Raw genomic sequence first — 19,551 nt, forward strand, 5'->3', positions numbered from 1 at the left:
ATTGTATCGGTAGCTAAATGGTTTGAGGATATAATTCTCAACAGGGATGCATATTATTAGTGAGGCTGATAACTCAAGTGCATGTTTTGGTCACATACTGCACTTATTATGACAGCTCCAACTAATTCCATGACTTGTGCCAGGGTTCCATCCTATCTACATATGTATTTGAGGACTAGGTATCAAAGCTCCTCAGCAAGCACCACCTGATAAAATGACCATCACTCCCTTTCCTCCTATCAAGTTGACTTTTCTCAGCTACGACCTACAAATTTCTTCGAACTTGCATATAATTTCCATACTGAAAATCAAGTAAAATCTGTTCAGTTCTGTGGGTAGGGCAATTTAACCACAAGATGTGTTTACACTGCACAGTCAGCTCCCTCTTGATATCAGTAGTCATAGTTGTCATTTGGACTTCCTCCTATAATTTACAACTAAACTCTAGGGGTATAGAGTCTGTACTCCAATCTGTTTGTCTATATGTTAAACCTCATCTAAAAGTAGAACCAAGTCTTCACTTGGTGTCACAATCTCTGCATTGATGATCTATCCTAGAAGAGTTTGGATGGGCCATATTTCTGCTAAATTTTTCAGAAGTTCCCAGTATAATTCCTGCTAAGACAAGCACACTGTAGCTCCACAAAGCTACTGAAGAGCTGTTCTGCCTTAAAGATAGGCTGACCTGCATGTCCCATTTCTGTTTCCATCTGCAGCCACTCCAGTTAGGATCTGTGATGTTCAGTCACTCTCAAGTTCATTTTCCTATAATCACCCTCAAAACAGACAGCACATTCCTATACAATTTATGAGCTGGTGTTACTAGCCTGACTGCCTTTACATTCTAAATGCTAATTGTAATCTCACTGCATACCAAGAGAGAGCTCAAGACTATGTCCTTCATGGCTCTGTTTCCTGTGGTATATTTTACCGAGACCTCTCCTTGGCCAATTGGACAACTACCTGAGAGACCGTGGATGACTTGCCAATTATTTGTGGCTACTCTCCCAGATACTTACTGCATCACACTGACATAGACCACAGTACAAGACTGTACCATTCACGTATATCCCTGAGACTGGTTCTCCTAGGCCTTGCTGTCATGGTCCATGCCTTCACGTGCCCCTGTCCTGCAGTGGGGTTCTTGTACTTACCAATCTATCACCATAAAGCACCCACAGTTTTTATTCATGCTGAGTGGTTCTGGATTCCAGATAAGAAGTGACTACATTTGAATAAAGGCCATCCATTTATCTTAGATTTAATGACAGAAGGCCTCCTGAAATAGTATTTATCTTCTGCCACTTTGGAACAGGAGGCAATTGCTGATGTCTTCAGTGGAGAAGACACAACACTAAAATATGCACACCTGATTTAACTAAAACTTTTCATGTCTGTCAATTTTAATAGCTCTGTTGACCAAAACAATTCAACATAAAGAACAATTTATAGCTTTAATATACATAGCAAAATAACTACCTCAGACTGCTTGTAGGTATTTTTGGCCAAAATTTATATTTATGATATTCATATTAATCCTGCTTCTAAAAATTCCTGGAAGAAGAGAGTAATTTAATGCCCTAATTAGTTAAAGCCAAAAGCAAATTCAAAAACGCACTACAATAAAAATAAGTTGTTTTATGCATAATAGTCTGACTTATCTCAAAGTAAACTTCTACAGTGACTTCAAATTTTTGCATTTCATGCATATTTGATTTTCTTACTTGAACGATGCACATGTCATAAAATACAATTGTTTAATAGTCCTGATTAGCAGGAACTCTGGCAATGGAAGTTAATTATATTTTCCTAGTAAGATATTACAGAAAGAAGTATTAAATAGGCAGTTTTAACAAATAGCTATAAACAGTCTACTGATAACAGAGATTGTTTTCTTCTTTCTCTCTGCATCAATTTGTAACTGAGTAAGATATTACTTCTTTTTTCTTCAGAATCATTTATGTCCCTTTCAACACATAGGCACACACACAGAACCTCTCACAGTACAAACTTAACAGAGGAATGGTGATCATGGATGGGAAACTCCGGTATGTATCAACTAAGATCCAATAGAATGGACTCCAGCTTGTTGTAGTTTGTGCTGAGACACAAGGACAAGGTACACATACAAATGAGAAGCACTAACACTGGTGAACTGCTTTAAGAAAATTGACTTACCTTCTTGTAGGCACACAGGTTTATCACTTGGTTTCCAGCTAAGGGAGCCATTAAAGTGTCTCACACAAAGTTTTTTTGAAGTACCATTAAGCCTGTATCCTTCTTGGCAATGAAACCGGACTACCACGCTTTCAAAGAAAACACCTGCACTGGGTGTCTTGTATCCATGTTCAGGAGCTCCAGGATCCGCACAAGCATGGAGGTCATCAAACCCTATGCCAGACAAAGATACAATCAAATTGTGTTCATTCAGTCCTCATGCAGCTATAATCACACCTTGTCTAGGCTTCCCCATTGGTTAATCTCCATACATGCCTTACATTTTCCATTAATGTTCATTATCAATCATATATGGGTACTGGGTGCTCCAGACTAGGGAGAGGACCAGCCTCCAACCACAGAACAAATACATGGCAGACAGAAGTATTTCTGTCTGGTTAACTACATATAGTTAACTATGGAAGAAGCAAGAGCAGGAACATTCCTCAACAGCTGACCTATACAAAAATTAAGCACTGACTCAATCTACCTGTGGGGATAGCACAGTAATGTATCTGTAATTACTCCTGGGGACTATTGGGTTCTAGAGGCCTTGCACAGTTACTGGAAAGAATAATAATATGCCAGAAGCAGAGTGGAAGAGGGAATAAAGAAAAGGGCACGAAGTCTAACTACATCACACTTTTAAAAAGAAGATAAGCTGCCAGGTACAGCGAGATTCTGAGTTGTGCAGGACATCCACCAAAGGAATAAAAGACACTCTAATGCTGGAGATGTGTGTTTTCCCTATGAATCTGGCTTGGTGGCCCTAGTAAACTCTTAAAACACTTTTATGAGAGTGTTGTATTACAGCATTCATGGCAGAAGGGATTTTGTGGAGCCATTTATATCCATAAAACTAACTGTAAAATAACAAACAAAAAGCCAACAGATGCAATCATTAAATGTGCCTGTTTATCACTTAATCAAACCTATTTGAACATCATTTGCATAAAGTGAGGGTTTTTTTGGTTTTTTTTTGTTGGTTTTTTTTTTTTACTGCAAACTAGCAATGGTTTAGCACAGTACTGAACAAGTACTGCATACAGAAAGAGCAAAAGAATTTTGCAGGAGAAACAGCAGGGGGGCAATTAATGCTGGTGGGAGAGGTGCTTGGAAAACTCATAAATCATCACATTCTGTCTGTAAAGTTCTGATTTTAAAATAATAGCACTGGAAAGCCTCAGCTTCCTTTGTCATAAGCACAAAGGGTCTCTGTCGTACAGTCAGGGAGAATTAAGGTGTTACAGTAGAAGACTTTTCAAAACAGATCTGTTTCCCAAACCACTGAAAGGCTCAAAAGAGCCACCAGAAGGTCTGGCACTTTCCTGATTCCATCCCATGGGTCAAGGTCACTGTACTGAACTTTCCCAGCAGGCTACCATTTCCAGAAGGCAAACTGAAAGCAGGATGACCAGAGCCCAGCATAAATGCCACATCCACATAGCCACCCACGACCTCCAGCCTCTGCAGTGCTCACATACCAATGGCACTTCAATTAAGGAGATGCCATGGCATTCCCGCTCTTTGCGCTGCTGAGCCAACACAAGAGGAGCAGAGAACCATGGAATAGCTTGGGTTGGAGAGGATCCTAAAACCCACCCAGCCCCAGCCCCTAGCTGTGGGCAGGGCTGCCCTGGGCCCCATCCAACTTGGCCTGGAGTGTCTCCGGGAATGGGGCACCACAGGTTCTCTAGGCAGTGCCAGGGCCTCATCACCCTTTTATTAAGGAATTTCTTCAGCATCTGTTCTTATCCAGTTCTACTCATCCAACCAGCAAAGAGATCAGTCAGCACAATAGCCAAGTGGAAAAGATTTCTGAACTTCACATCTATTCATCTACCACATGGCTCAAAATCTCCAGTGCAAATCATCTAAGCTTCTATAATTTGGTAACATGATGAGCAAGGAGAAACACAGTCATTATGTTCATGGGATTACATACTGTAGACAGTGCTTAATAACAGAGGAGGGCTGTCCATTTTTACTGGAAATTAAAGAGAAGCCTCTTATTCTTTATACACCAAACTTACAGCATTCAATAAAGTTAGCAATGATCTTGATTAATTTTCAATTAAGTGAAATGATAATATGACATTGTTGCACTCAGAAAGATTAGCACAGTGAAAAGGCAATACAGAAGTAGAATGGCAAAAGAGCAAACAGGAAAGGAATTCTCACCTGTCTCCAAGGATCCAGGCTTGTGGGGAAGGAAGATATCTCCAACCAGAGATCCTTCTCCAGTGGCAGTCAGCCCTTAAATGGGGTCTCAGAGAGGTGCAGCCAGGCTCCACCCCTTCTGGTCACACAGTTGAATTGCCTTCACCTGTGCTCCCAGGGCTGACCCACCCCTTTCCATAGGTGATCAATCAATGGTTCAGGCCATGACTCAACAGTTCCCATACAGACATATAGTTCAATTTTGTTACTTTGGACACCTTCAAGATTGTAGTTTGGCAAAGAATATTATAACCTGCCTTGAAATACACACATTTTCTTACAAACTGCATCAAAGTACACAAACTACTGACTGTTAAGCCTCAGAAAAAAGGGAAGGGGGAGGGACAGGAGGGAAGGGAAGAGAGAATGGCGCTGGGGTCACATACAACTTACAGGGTATAAAAACGAGTCAAGCCCATTCCTTCGTTTTCATTATGTCAAATATGCAAAGTTAGAGATAGTGGGATTGTCAGCACAAAACTCAACACAGAAAGCAAGAACATTTTTCTCCCCAGTCCAGCTCAATTCAGTGACCCTACTGTCAGGTTTCTGGTGGCCTTTAACAAGCAAAGATTTTCATTCATTTTGCAGTAAGTTGAACTTGAGCAGTCTGTGAGCAGAAAATGCAACACCCAAAGGGAACTCTTGGAGAGGAACTGAAATATGGAAAGAAAAAGTAATTTCTGTACCCCTAGTTTCTACAAACCCAGCAGTGAGCTCATTCAGCCAATGAATGAGATATGACACATGGAGTCAGCACAGGATCACTGCTTTCATGCAGTATTTCCACTGCTTGTTCCTGGAGAGAGGAAGAAACTTCAAGAAATAGCCTCATACGCTGACTGTACGTGCAATATGGCACGCTAAGTATTTTGACAGCTTATTTAGCTGAGAGTTAAGTCTCAGTCTTTTCCACTTTAGGTTTGAAGCTTCTGGTACAATGTTCAAGAACAGCAATGCTAGAACATTCCTGAGAGCTGTGGTGTTCCAGTTGACCTTAATGACATCAGAACTGGACCCTTTACATGACAATAATTTCTATATAGTATAACCTTAATAAGATCAATCCTACGCTGTCAAAAATGAGTGAACACATATCTTATAAAATACAGCTTGATACAGTAAGTATTTTTGTCTTGTCATCTTTGGTTTCTTTCTGTTATCAAAGCTACGTTTCTACAAGCAGCTACTCAAAATTGTGATACAGTATTTTTTTTAACGGAAGGAGCAATATCATGTCATGGACTGGACATCTTTTGCTTTGGTCATTTTAGAACCTGAATAAATCAGACAAAAAGTGTTTTCAGCCAGAGACGTACGATAAATCTTGTGAAAGAACCATAAAAATCTCATAAATGGGAAAGCCATGGTTACAGAAGAAAAGTGTTATCTAGCAGGAAAGAGTATATCAAATAAGTTTTAAAATAAGTTAGAATGACAATGAATTCTATTTCTTTACAAACCCTTCAATGAGTCACTGGGGATGAAAAGAATGAAATTTTGCTTTGTCTCCTATACTGTTTTCATGGTTAGAAAAAGTGAAAAAAGGGATTATCAGTGTCTGCTAGTAAAAACTACGCAGAACACCTATCAATTAAAACAATCAATTTTCATAGTATCTTCAACAGCAAAAATTTAGTAAGGCCAGCAGCCATCTTCATAATCAGCACTGTGTTGCCAGCACAAGTTTTATGGGATGATATTGTATGGCATTAAATCCCTTAGTTAGACTAATCTAACTAGAAGAGTTTCTGTATCATGGCACCTTTAAGAAATTCTGCTTAAAATACAGCAAGCAATAACACTTTCTGATGAGGCTCAGGATGCAAATTCATCATTACCAGTACATGCAGCTGGTACAGAATGTACTTCGGATGTGGTATTTATTGTATTTTTACTGCTGGACCATCACGAGGCCATCAGAAAGTAACAATTATTTTAACCTGGATAGAGTGGAGGTATTTTATATGGGTTTTTAATTTACCATGAGTACTTGGTGTTGTTGGTCAGATAAAAATTACAGCAAATGAATCAGAAGACTGAAAAATAAGCAGTGCTTTCCTTGGGGTGTAAAATAGTTACAGTCCATCCAAATGGAAAGTATTACTGGAATCCTGCACTGTATGTTCTCTCACATACAACCGTTCATCTTGTCTCTGGATGAAATGCCTGAAATATCAGAAGGCTGTTATCTGAAAAATGCCAGAAGTTCCCAAATCCTGTTCAGTTCTGAATTGAAGTAACAGCTCCTCACACTACTGGATAGGCTGCTCAATCTGCAAATTCATACAGTGCGCTCTCAACATCAGCTTGGAGTCTCAATAAAATATTCCGATCAGAGGTTCAACATGAGGATCTCCATTAACAGACTATTCCTTTGGAAAACAGACTTTAATGAAGTCTGTAAACTGGCAAATTGCTCACTGACAAATATAGCCATTCCCATTCCCGGTGCCAGGGTAATACAGACACACTTCACCACATTTGTATGTCTGTGAGCAGTTTGCTCTGTCTGAAGTGAGCTGCAAAGACAGCCACACTCCACTGCTAGAAGAGTGCTCCCAGCAGAAGTCAAGTGGACAGAAAGGCAAGGGGTAAATTATGCATCTGCAGTCACATGTAGCCACAGCTGAATTTCAGATATGCCTGAAATAAAGCAGGTGAAAGAATCCTTCCATTTATCTGAATTTCCCAGAATCTTTTTCTCACTTTCCACCTTTGTCTTCCTCATTTCCCTCTCCCCTCATCGCCACATCTTACTGCATCCTGTAAATTCATGCTGCTGCTGAGGTGATTTCCAATCGAGATTTGATGCATTCCTGTGCCTCCAAAGCTGCTGTACGGCAATTCACTGACAAACTGCTGATGCTGTTACCTCAGAAACAGCCGCACTTGCACTTGAGAGACATCACTCTCATTTCAGTCTGTTACATACGCACAGTGAAGGAAGAGTGATATAAAATGTGTAATAATATTAAAGATACGGCCTGCTTTCTGTATTTGTCTTCAGCTGTGACGGTATGACGGAGACAGGCTTCTCATGCACCAACACCTGGACCTGGGCTCCCTCCATCACCAAATTCTATTTCAGAGGCAGCAGGGGGATTCTGAGGCTTTGCAGACTGTGTCAGGACCAGGCTGCCTACATGCACATTTTGTAAGGAGCCTGCAAACACGGCAGAAGCGGGTTATCTTAGGCCAGCTCACAGTAAAAAGCCTTATTAGGACTAAGGCAGAAAGGCCACAAGTGCAAAAGCACTGAGGGCTTCCTCGTCTCATACAAAGGAAAAGTCATTTTCATCCCTTTAACAGTTTCTGCCTGTTTCTGTGAGAGCCACACAGGCACAGCGTTTTGTGCCTTTGGCTGTTTATGCTTCCTTGTGGATGGTGACGTTAATTGAGCTATCCACATACCACTGTAACAAGGAAAGGAAGGACGTGCTCAGAGTAGCATCTAGCCTTGCAAGTGAAATGAAATTATAAACCTGTAATTTCATTAGTGAAATGCCTGCTAAAATCTAAACTCTCTTTAATCCCTTAAGGGTCACTAATGCTTAAGCTTCCCTCAGGCTTCAGCTGCCTCAGAGAACCTGCCCTGTTTAAGATGTGAATCACAGCCTCACTGACTGTCCTTGCAGAAAGCTCCCAACCTCAGCATAGTTAGATATCCCTTCTCACTTGGCTGAGCCTTATCCAGGGCAGCACAACAAGCTGCTGGAAGAGAGGAAGATGTTCAAATTACCGAGGAGAAACAGAACAGCAAATAAGAGTTCTGGGGGTGGGTACTGGGCATAAGCCACAAGTTTTACCTATACAATCAAGAAAATCATTAGGCTCCATTCTTCCTCGAATAAAGCAGGAGTGTGACCAGAAAAATAAGCAAGTCACTGTGTAATACACTTCACGGGCACCAAAACATCTGTGTGCAACAACAACAGAGAATGTGCAAGCTGTGCAAACAGCAACAAGTTCCAAGAGAGGCAACCCACCACCAAAAAGGCTGCCTCACGCACAGTGACCCACTATTCTTATTATTCCACTTAATGTCATCTCCTCCTCCAACCCTGTGTTCTTCAACCAGTTTCAAACTGATTTGCCACCTAACCCTTGCACCCTCTAAGATCAGAGGAGGTCCCGGTGCTCCCACATGTACCTCACCCAAGGAGCTTTGCACATCATGCTGGTGTCTGTGCCTCCACTTGGTAATGCTTGCTTTGTTTCAAGACGACACAGTGGATCTTTCCTCCTAATGAGGATGGCAGCCCACAGCCACCCTTGCACAGTCCTATTACAGAAACAGCTGAGAAGGACCAGCAGCTCAGAGATGCTCCCAAGAGCCATGGTCAACCTCAAAATCCCTTCTCAGGCATGACATGTCCTTGGGCACTCCTGTGCTAAATCAAAATGACATATCCCTGGAAAGCCTCACAACTGCTGCTCCCCAGACAGAAGGCATGGGAAATCGAAGGCAAGGAGACAGAGCCAGGACAAACCAGGGTTTGAAAGGTTTTCCAACAGTCACACAAGAGCTGCTTCTGGTCAGGACACCCACCGTAGGAAAGGGGAAGGATTTGCATCCAAATATGTCAGGCTCAAGCCATTGCATCAATGACAGCAGATGACATAACAGCATCTTTATTTCAGGGGCCATGCCTCCAATTAGGCACTCCAATTACACTTCAGAACTCAGCACACCACAGCTGGTGCCTACCAGTATAGGACAGCAGGGAACAAGCTTACTTTTCTATTGATGGAGATGATGACAATTTATAGTTTTGTATGTGAAACCTGGTACAGGATCTGTTCCTTTGTTACTTGCACATGAAGCTAATACACATGGGGAAAAAAAAAACAAAACAACAACACTTAAAATTGCTGGAAAAGGAAGATGTAGAATAAAATTAGCAGAGCACTTTAGTAAACCTGAAAGAAACACTAAAAATGTGTTAGTTTCTTCTTGAAAATGAGTTTCTTCTTATTAATACCTTAAACAGCATAGGCCTGCCCCTTTAATCATATCTACTCCTTAAAATTAATACAGCTATGTTATCTTTGTAAATAAGAATTTCATTTATAATGCAGGAAGCACATGTTGATTCCAGCCCTTTGTAGTCTCACAACTCTGGCTGCATAATTTATGAATCTATACGAAATGTCACATGCAACTCCATGATCTTCTAAACCTAGCATCACTTAAATAAAACAGAATAAAGCAGAAATTAAATCAGCCCATGGGTCTACTGACAGAGCCGAGCTCTTCCCACCATAGTTTATTTTGGTTACAGAGAGTTATCACTGCTCTCCTGGTGTGTGTCAGGGTGAATAAAAGCCAGCTTATCACAGAAGGAATACCACAGCATCCTATACTTTTATACCAGCATTTAGCTCTGGAAGAATTTAGAATGGTGGCACGTGCATGCTCAAGCCCAACCTGAGGCTTGTGCCGCTCAAGCATTAAGCAGAAATAAGTGAAAATCTGAAACCAGGGCCTGCTTAACTTTCTGCAGATATAAAGTAAATTATCTTCTTCTTTTCCATTCATACAGTTACTTCAGTTTAATGATTGCTTCTATTCAAGCTGCAGTCTCTAGCAGGACTTCAAAAAGGATGAAACTGGATTTTTCTTTTCTATGCTATGAAAAAGAACCAGGTGAAAATGAGCGACTCCTGCCAGTTCAGTTCCTTTGTGTTTTTTTCTTTTCTTTTTACTGATAATACTTCAGGTTTCTAACTGGATTTTAAATACAGAATTTGCTTACATAAACTTATTTTTGTGCATGTTTACCACATAGATTAATCTTAACTCCTTCAAAGTGGTTCTTCTTCCAAATGCTATTTCCACACTTTTTATCCGAATTCTGAACATCTCTGAATCGTGGCTTCAGACAAATACACTTTGAAGTGGATGATGAGTTTTCTAAACAACCTGATTAAAAATCAATCAATCAAAAAAAATCTTTTACCATAATAAAACCAAGGATGCGGTAAATGCACTTTAAGTCCTACCTCTCCTTCAACAAACAAGCAGATCCCTAACACATCCTCCCATTCAGCTTAAGGAACTATAATAAAGGTAACACTTGCCAACACACGTTTGTTTCCTAGTGACCCAGAAGAACCACCATAAGGAATTAAATAAGTAAAAATTAAACATATGACACATGAACATATTGCTCAGTCCAAGATTTCCTTTTTACTGATTTAAATGTATAGGCGAGCTCATTATTTTGATTTAAATCAACCAACCCCACTTGTATTTTGTTCCTCACACATAACGCTTTATATATTATGAGTCTAACGATTTCATTAGAGTTGCAATATTGTCAATGTGGGAATCCAGCCTTAGGTCACTGAACAGGATTAATAACAGCACAGAAAGCTACTAATAAAAAGTGCCAAATAAAATAAAGCTATGCTCCCATAATTTTAAGAATGTTATTGGCCAGAGGTATTTATCAGTATCTAGGCTTTGTTGTTTATCAGTTCCCTATGTTTCATACTCTGGGAAAAATTAATTACCTTTACCAAGAGTTGGTTTAAACATTTTTAGTCTAGACGTGCATCGCCTTAGGAAATACAGCAAAACAAACAAACAAACAAACCCAGCAACATAACAAATGAATCATGAGTTACTACAGTAATATTTCTCCTAGGCCAACAGCATTTAACATTATTCATCATTGCAAATCTGAAGTAATGAAATGTCACCTACAACATCCAGTAGAGAACCATGAATCTGGGGGCTGATATTTACTCCCTAATCAGTTACAGAATTCCCTACATAGTGTCATATGTTTACTGCACGCAGTAGGTAATTCAACATTTTTTTGCACTTCAGCTGTGTAATAGAAATTGATTTTATACTTTCCCCCTAAGAATAGACAGAATTGCATATAGAGACAATCAGGATTAATATGTGAATATTATAATTATTGTCACTTTTTAATAAAGTGCACAGTAGAGAAAACTGGGAGACATGGGATTTTAAAAGCTGGTACATACTCAATGCACGAGAGCAGGCAGACAATAACTCCAGCTTTTGCACTTGATTCCTTATCATAAGTACTCTGATGCTTCTGTGTACTCTGACAGCTCTTACGCCTTACAGTGTTTTATTCTGCATGCACCTATCCATGAAACTGTGACCTTTCCTCTTAGATGTGAACTGCATCACAGTCATCCATTCCTTATTTGCATTTTCCTCTTCTTTTGAATGTGCCCTGTTTGAGAAATATCTGGAAGACTACAACACTGCAGAGCTCATCTGCTTGGCTTCTGACAAGGGCTGAACAATGAACCACTAAACAGGCAAGAAGTGGATGCATTGCTTGCTAGCTAATTATTTGGTAAGCCGTGGTTTTGCTGGCCCACTACATATCTTACAAGCGAGGACTGCCATGTTCCCTTCCAACTTTGTTCCAGATCACACAATAAAACACTTCTACTCAAATAGGCTTTCTACTCAGATAATATCCATGGGGAAAAAATACACTGACAGATTTTGGCCACAGTATGGACTCGAGGAGAACTTCTGATTTGTATGCTGGAAAGTGACTTTATGCGCCTATGTTTTGCTAGTACTGCCAGCATTAGGCACTGGTTTTAGTCTGTTGTTTGCCTTCACAAGAATAATAGCAAGATTGCTTGTTATTTTGACAGAACAAGACAAAACCACCAAATTGTATAGAAACAAAGAAGCACAGGTAATGAAGCATTGTCATCATAGTGAAACAGCTGTTACTTATAATTATTCATTTTAAATGCCCTGTCCTGTGAGTTATTCTGTCCATAGTGCAAAGACTGGAAAAAAATCAGAGGCAGGCAGATGATGCAGAAGCATATTTATTCCTTCCCTTCTCACTCAGAATCATATTCACTTCAATTCCTCAGTAAAGCGGAAAAACAACTCTAAAATTTGTTCCAGATACTGTTTAAACAGCTGGTTGGTAATGGGACTATAGCAGCAGGTATGAAAATCCCCCTATGTGCATGATCATACGGCAAATGCACATACGGGTACTCCTCCCTCATCCCAGTTGAGTGTTTCCACTCCTTTGCTGGTACCAGTGGGCTGAACTGGCTGGAAACGAGCCCTGCAAGATAAGTTGACTTTTCTCATTCTGCTGGCCATCTGAGCACTGTCAGCACGTTGACAATGGCAAAAGTGAAAACATGCAGTAAGGACCAAAGAACAGGTAGTACTTTTCTGGGACATTCTCTGCTTAGATCATTCCAGGACAATCAACAAAACTGTACCTTCATGACGTGAGTTTGCATATTGATATAATAAAGGTTATAGTTAATAGAATCATAGAATTATTAAGGTTAAAAAAGACCACTAGGATTACCATGTTGAACCACTCACCAATCCTCACCGTACTCACTAACTACACCCCTCTGCCACATCTCCATAGTTCTTGAACACTTCCAGGGATGGAGACTCCACCACGTCCATAGGCAGCCTGTGTCACTGCATTACCAGTCCTTCTGCGAATAAATGTTTCCTAACATCCTACCTGAACTTCTGCTGGTGCAGCTTAAGGCTGTTCCCTCTCATCCTGTCGCTGATACCTAGGAGAAGAGGCCAACCCCAACCTCACCACAACCTCCTTTCAGGTAGTTATAAAGAGAGATAAGGTCTGCCCTGAGACCCCTCTTCTTCAGACTGAATCAGCCCATTTCCCTCAGCTGCTCACCATAATACCTGTACTCTAGACTCTTCACACCTTTGCTGCCTTTCTTTGTAAACACAGTTATTAGTAATAAATACATAACTGCAATTAGTAATAATTATTCAACTTTATTAATTATTATTATTCTGAACAGTTCCCTAGATCCCTCTTTTCCACGTACAATTTTCCAGGCCTTCTCCACAGGGGGCCTTCTAAATTGTTTCAATGACAAACGTCAAAGGCACATTCTCAATATTTGTGGCAAGGTTTTTAAGATGAAAATCTTACAAATCTTCAGTGTGTAAAGAACCCTCTGGTCCAATATTTCCCCTTTCAACACAATCTGCTTCCTCTCTTGCCATTTTCTTATCAGTTGTGCAGTTCTCCTATTAATCCAAATCTTCACATAGAGTTTCCCTGGTGGCAGTTTACTAAAGTCAAAACAGACACTATCTGCTGCATTTTCCCCGCCTGAGAAACCAGCTGTCGCCTCAGGAGATTAACAGATTAATCTGACACAACCTTTCTTTAGCACATCTATGCTTTATTTCATTCTTAATGTACCTGCAAGACTTTTAATTTCTTTAATTTCTAAAACATGGTGAATTGTTCAGCTGGAGAGAACCAAGTTCTCTTTTCACAATCTCCCAGATTACAGAGATTTCCAATTTTGTTTTCTTCTGTGGGTAATACAGATACTATCTTAGGGCACTGCTGGAAGTCCCCCACTTTCAGCTATGCATATGACAACAAACTCATGCAGAACAGGAGGAAGCTGAGGACAGAAGAGAAACTGGAGGAGGAACAGCAGGAGTGACTCGGTAAAGGCACAGTGATAAGATGCAGTGACATACAAAAATATGCTTGCCTGGAAACCAGCTGGCAGCTGTTTGCATGGTGATACCACTAAGAGAGAAGAGAGAAGGAGATGCAACAAGAAGGAACAGTCTTAGAAGGGCTCCCAATAGGCTAAACAGGGAGCTGGAGAGGAACAGGAAGGTAAAGAACCCTCGGCCACAGACAGCGGAGCAAAGAGGAAGAGCAGCACACTGAGACAAGGTCTTCAATGCCAAGAAGAAACTGATGGAGTCAGAACAATTTTGGAGTCTGTTAATGCACCAGGAGAGCCTCTCAAGAGTTAACAGCCCATTCTTTCAGAACAGAAAAACCTGATGTTTCCTTCTGTTGTTCTGTCTTGTTTTGTTTATTTGTTTGTTTTTCTGCTGACACCTCCAAAAACTACAGTGTACTCTGCATTGACAACAGTGAAGTTGAGGCTGTCAGATGAAATCTAATGCCCTTTATATAATATACACAATCTGCTGGCAGGCACTTGAAAGATTGGGACTTACAGCATTCCTGTGAACGCATATTAGGTAATGCTGAGATATCTGTTGCTCAAAATATTTACATAAAAGCCATATACTGGTTAAATTTAAAGAATACAGGCATATGCTCTTCAGCAAGTAATCACATCCCTCCCAATCATGAAAACAGATACTCATCATTTTCAAGGACTACAGGAAGAGGAAGCTGTTACTTAATATTTTATGGTGCTATAAATTGACTAGCTGGGAGCTAGGAAAGATCTGGAACTAGCAAAGAGATTGTTCTTTCTTCTTATTCAAGGTATAAGAGTTTTAACCACACATACAATGAATTTAGTTAGAAATTATATTCCTTATTAGATATTAATTTGAGGATTTCTGAAGTTACTCTTTCCCCTGACGATTAAATGGCTCTTTGCAGAGCAACAGCTGCAGCAAACCTAGTCAAAATAACAAGCATGCAGTACACAGATCCATCCATACATGCTCTGCTAGAAACAGGCAGCATACTCAGATTCATAAGCATGCCAGTCCCCTAGGATGTCATAATTGTGTTTGTTCTTTTAATAACTTTAGGCTCCAGTGATCAGAATAAAAACTCTAAGATGAAGTTAATGCTTCATCCTTAGTTCACCCCACTACCCTGAATTATGTAGTAAGTGGCCTTAAATGCAGGAGTCCGGCTCCCTCCTTAAACCACTGACTTCAGCTACACACATGATGGGTTGCTTGATTGTATTCAGGAATTTTCTTTTCAAAGCTTACATTGTTCTTACAAAGTATTTGGCTCAGTCATTTCCTTTTATAATGCCACAGATTTTCAAGTCTGCCTTCCAGTGTCAGATGAATTGCAGTCTTTACTAATACAAGCAACATACCAAGATTCTGGACTTGCATAAACAGTTATTTGGACATTTATGTTCTTCCTACTTATTACATGTACATATCTCTAACCTTTTTCCGCAGCCCAAAATACAGAGTTAGTTAAGCAGCTTATTAAGTAGGCATGGTCTTTCAGTATCTATTTTGGCAACAGCACGTCAATACTGATCTTGTGATAATAAATCATTTCTTACTCCTCTTATCAGCCTTCAAATCACTGTATAACCAAGACAGGCATGTATATTACCGATTTACATGAGGGGCACTCAGTAAAACAGAGTCAGGTCAAAAACAGAACAGGCTAATAGTGTGGTGGTGAATAGAAAGCCTAGTTTCCATTCAGCCAGTACCCTGTCCGACACGGTGACCATATTAAGGCTAAATGAGCAGAACTTGCCTACAAGTACTGTTACCTTCATTTTCTGGTCACCTTTGTAAATATATATATATATATATATATATATATATATATATATATATTTCTATCTGACGCTATTGTGAGCCTTATTTGAGAGTAGATGTGAACTGCTTTAGGAAGTTAATATTAATTTTAATATAATTTGTTCAGGTCTTATTGGGTTAGGCAAGCCTTGCTCGATTCTGTACAATATCCATGGATATTTTTTGCCTTCAATAATTCAGAACAGAATAATTCATTTTAAAACTCTCAACTTATCTGTTGACGAAGCACACTGATGCAGTCCCAATACCAGTTTCTTGACCATTCCCTGCTGCCTTCCAAAATTCTCCCTTAAAATCTCCATTCTTTCTTGCCATTCTACTTACTTAGTAGGACTCAACCACCACAAACTGGCATTCAGTGTATGGTATCATAATTGACTTTCCGGAGCTGCTAACACCTCCACCCTTAAGACAAACCTTACCAGGACCCTGAAGGCATTGGTAGACCTTAAAGGTGCTGACTGGCCTCACCTGGGACACCTGCCTATACCCTCTGCCCATGAACCAGGAGATCCAAATGTCTCAGCCCTGGACACCCAGACCATCCTTGGGCTACACTATTAGGTGTGCCTGTCTCTGGCCTCATCTTCCTGGGCCCTATGTCATAACCCCATCTCCTACAGCCTTGACTGGGTGCCTTGGGTTGCATCTGGGTGGTTGATAAGCACCAGCACCCAGCTCTGCCCCCTGGACCCAGGGGGACTCTTTGGGACTGTATTGGTAAATAAATGGTTATGGTGGGGTCACCCGCAGCTCCTGGCTCATCTTCAGTGGAAAGCCACACTCCCTCTGCTTCCTACCACTAGCCAAGACACACGTGTCCTCAGTTCCCTTCACTGCTTTCCCTTCCTTTTTCTGTGCAAAGCCCAAGTTCCTCATCCTGTCCTCCCTATTCCCAGTTCTTTCTGTGCCCTTTCTTCTGCATTCTCCCCAGGATATGCTTTAAGCTGCTTTGTTTTTCCTTAGGCTTGAATTTATCTTTTTACTCCACCTCCCCACACGTCACACTGTCTTTTAAAACCCCTCTCAAAGCCCCACTTACATCATTTATTCTTTCCGGGTGCCAGACCCAGCTGCTTTCCCTTTCAGGGTTTTTATCTATGAGGCCTTTGAGTTTAGGTTGTAAAATCCAAAGACAAGAAAACATCTTTCCACACTTGGTGGTCTCTTACATCATCTGCCCTATCTGTGGCCTGAAAATTTTCAGCTTTTAATTAATTTTCTGCATTTTGTCACAGACACTTTCTGGAATTTCTTCACTTGCTATTAATTTTCCATGAATACACTGCTGTACCTACAAACAGAGAGGCTGCCATTGATCTGATCTGCCTTACTGTCAAGATTAGAAATACCTGTTCCTGGTATGAAAAGTACCACCTCTGGTGCTGATTTCTGACTCAAGCCATTTCACAGCCCACATGCTGCTCACCAAAGGCACATCAATCACTACACGTCAGGCAGAACTGACCTCCACAACCACCTACAGTAGTTAGCAGCTCCCACACTGAGATGGTGCTGCATGGTGTGAATTGTACACCTTGACCTAATGCTCTTTGCCACACACACGGCATGCCTGCCCTCCATGCATTTAGACCTACTGTTCTCTTAAAACACAGCATCTCATGTGCTGTCAGCATCATGTGGAAACTTGCTGCTGGACAAAATTATATGGAGGTGTTACATCACACTGTCTGCTTAAGACTAAGATTAAAAGAAAAATTAAAGGATAGCCCAGATATTCCTCAACTACAAGGACATGGACAACTGCAATCTACTATCCTTTGTTAAAATGGCCGGGGGAGCAACCTGAATGCTTTGCTGTGTTAGGATTAGGCCTGACTGTGAGCACAACCTGTGTGCTGCTCAGAAAGGAGCTGTGGGTATATCCTGCACACCATGTGCACATATTCACACACACAAATATGTACTCTAGGCTTTAGCTTTAATGTACATACACCAAGATGGGATGAATGCATCATATATTTGGAGCTCATTTAAACAGTAATCAGGCAAACTCAGTCTAACAGGCAAAAATCCCATCTCGTTACAGTTACTTTTAAAACATGGCACGCTCAAATGAGGAAGGAAATTGTTTTAGTGGGATTTATAACAGTAATGAAGAGTTACATCCTTTTTGTAATGACATTGTGTGATACATTTTCTCTTCTGGGAGTCAGCTTCTGAAGTATTTTAATCTGTCTCACCATTCAGCAAAACTGTGAAATCCTCATGAGTATCAGGCCTGTACATAACTCAGGTAATAGCCTTCGATTACCTCTCCATTTTGGTTTTATATACATAGTAGATACAAGACTTGTTGAAACTCATACCAAGCAGCGGACCATCAAAAGAGATTTTTCCCTAATTCACAACTGTGTTGTTTGGGGACAGATGAGGGTGGAGGGGGAAATCATAGAATTACCAAGGTTGGAAAAGACTTCAAAGATCATCTAGTCCAACCATCCACCTACCGCCAATATTGTCCACTAACAATGTCCCTCAGTGCCATATCCCCACGGTTCAAATATCTCTGGGGACAGTGACTCCATAACCTCCCTGGGCAGCTTGTGCTACTGCATCACCTCTCTTTCTGAGAAGAGATTTCTCCTAATATCCAACCTGAACACCCACCCGGTGCCACCTGAGGGCCATTACCTCTCACCCTATCATAGAGCAACAGACTGCGAGGACCCAAAGGAATATAGCATTTTAACTAAAACCTTCTGAGAATCTATTCATAGCCTACAAAAAATAGATGGACAACACAAGTATAAACAGCATTTTTTAAGCACTGCTTAAAAACAGCCCCTGCTTTGGCACACAGCAGAGGTGCCAGGCCTGCCTCTCACACCACCATATTTTACATATGATCTGAAAGCTCAGGGAAAAAACATACAACAGATGAAGCAAATGGGAAGTGAGAGATGCATTTCTGAAAGCAACATCATTATGTAAAGAAAAAAAATCTGCACATGACACTATTTTTATTTTTTAAAGAAAAGTCAAAGCTTACAGACGTTTTCCACACCAGGTGAGATAACAGCTCTTATTCTTTAAATAGTCAAAAAGAGGGGCTATGTTTTCAAACAGTAGATCTCATGCTCTGCTCCTACGTGAAAGTACTACTCTGTAGCAGTGGTAAATGAAATATTTAAAGTAAGGCTCATATTCTGCTGAACATCCTTCAGCTATCCCTGCGAGAAATTACCTTTTTCCTATTCCATATAAAGCTGCATTGCTGCTCTTGCACGACAGATGTGTTCTTGTTTTTGCTTCTTTAGTTTTGGAATGCTAGTCTTATTTAAGTTAACGTAACCACCAGAGGGAGCCTCTGATAACTTTATAAATAATAAAAAGCTATTGAAAGTGACAGAGAAATTAATGAAAATAATTATAGCTGAGAAATGGAGTACCAAGAAGCAGCAGTCTTGAGGCAAGACCAAATTCTATTTCAGTGAAAGGTTTTGTAAAAAAGCTGGAATTTATGGTATAACTTGCTCACTTGAAAATGGAAAGCATGCAAAGGAAGGACAAGAATAAGACTGTAATAAGAGCACCTTTGATTAACAGTTGCCTCATCTAAAAATGCAGTAAACCTTCCATCTCAGCGAGTAGCTACAAGCAATTTAGATTACTCACGTGAGCCAGCCTTTTAACACTGGATATTAATACAGAAATACACTGAGGTAGTAAAATGCTATCAAATTTTCAATATCTAGATACAAAGCTTTCAGCAGATATTGCAAAAGAAAACATACAGCCCGTTTCCT

At 40.4% G+C, this 19,551-nt stretch overlaps 1 protein-coding gene across 1 annotated transcript in view; it reads right to left on the minus strand.

Moving 5' to 3' along the window:
• The window catches only part of SUSD4 (sushi domain containing 4), a 65,910-nt gene that overhangs the window by 26,785 nt on the left and 19,574 nt on the right, over nucleotides 1-19,551 (minus strand). Inside the window, exon 2 of the mRNA XM_072332327.1 lies at nucleotides 2,179-2,391. Coding sequence (XP_072188428.1) covers nucleotides 2,179-2,391 — 213 coding nt within the window. The remainder of the gene's footprint in view (nucleotides 1-2,178; nucleotides 2,392-19,551) is intronic.

Source organism: Excalfactoria chinensis, chromosome 3 (genome assembly GCF_039878825.1).
Source record: "Excalfactoria chinensis isolate bCotChi1 chromosome 3, bCotChi1.hap2, whole genome shotgun sequence".
In the NCBI taxonomy this organism is placed as follows: Eukaryota; Metazoa; Chordata; class Aves; order Galliformes; family Phasianidae; genus Excalfactoria; species Excalfactoria chinensis.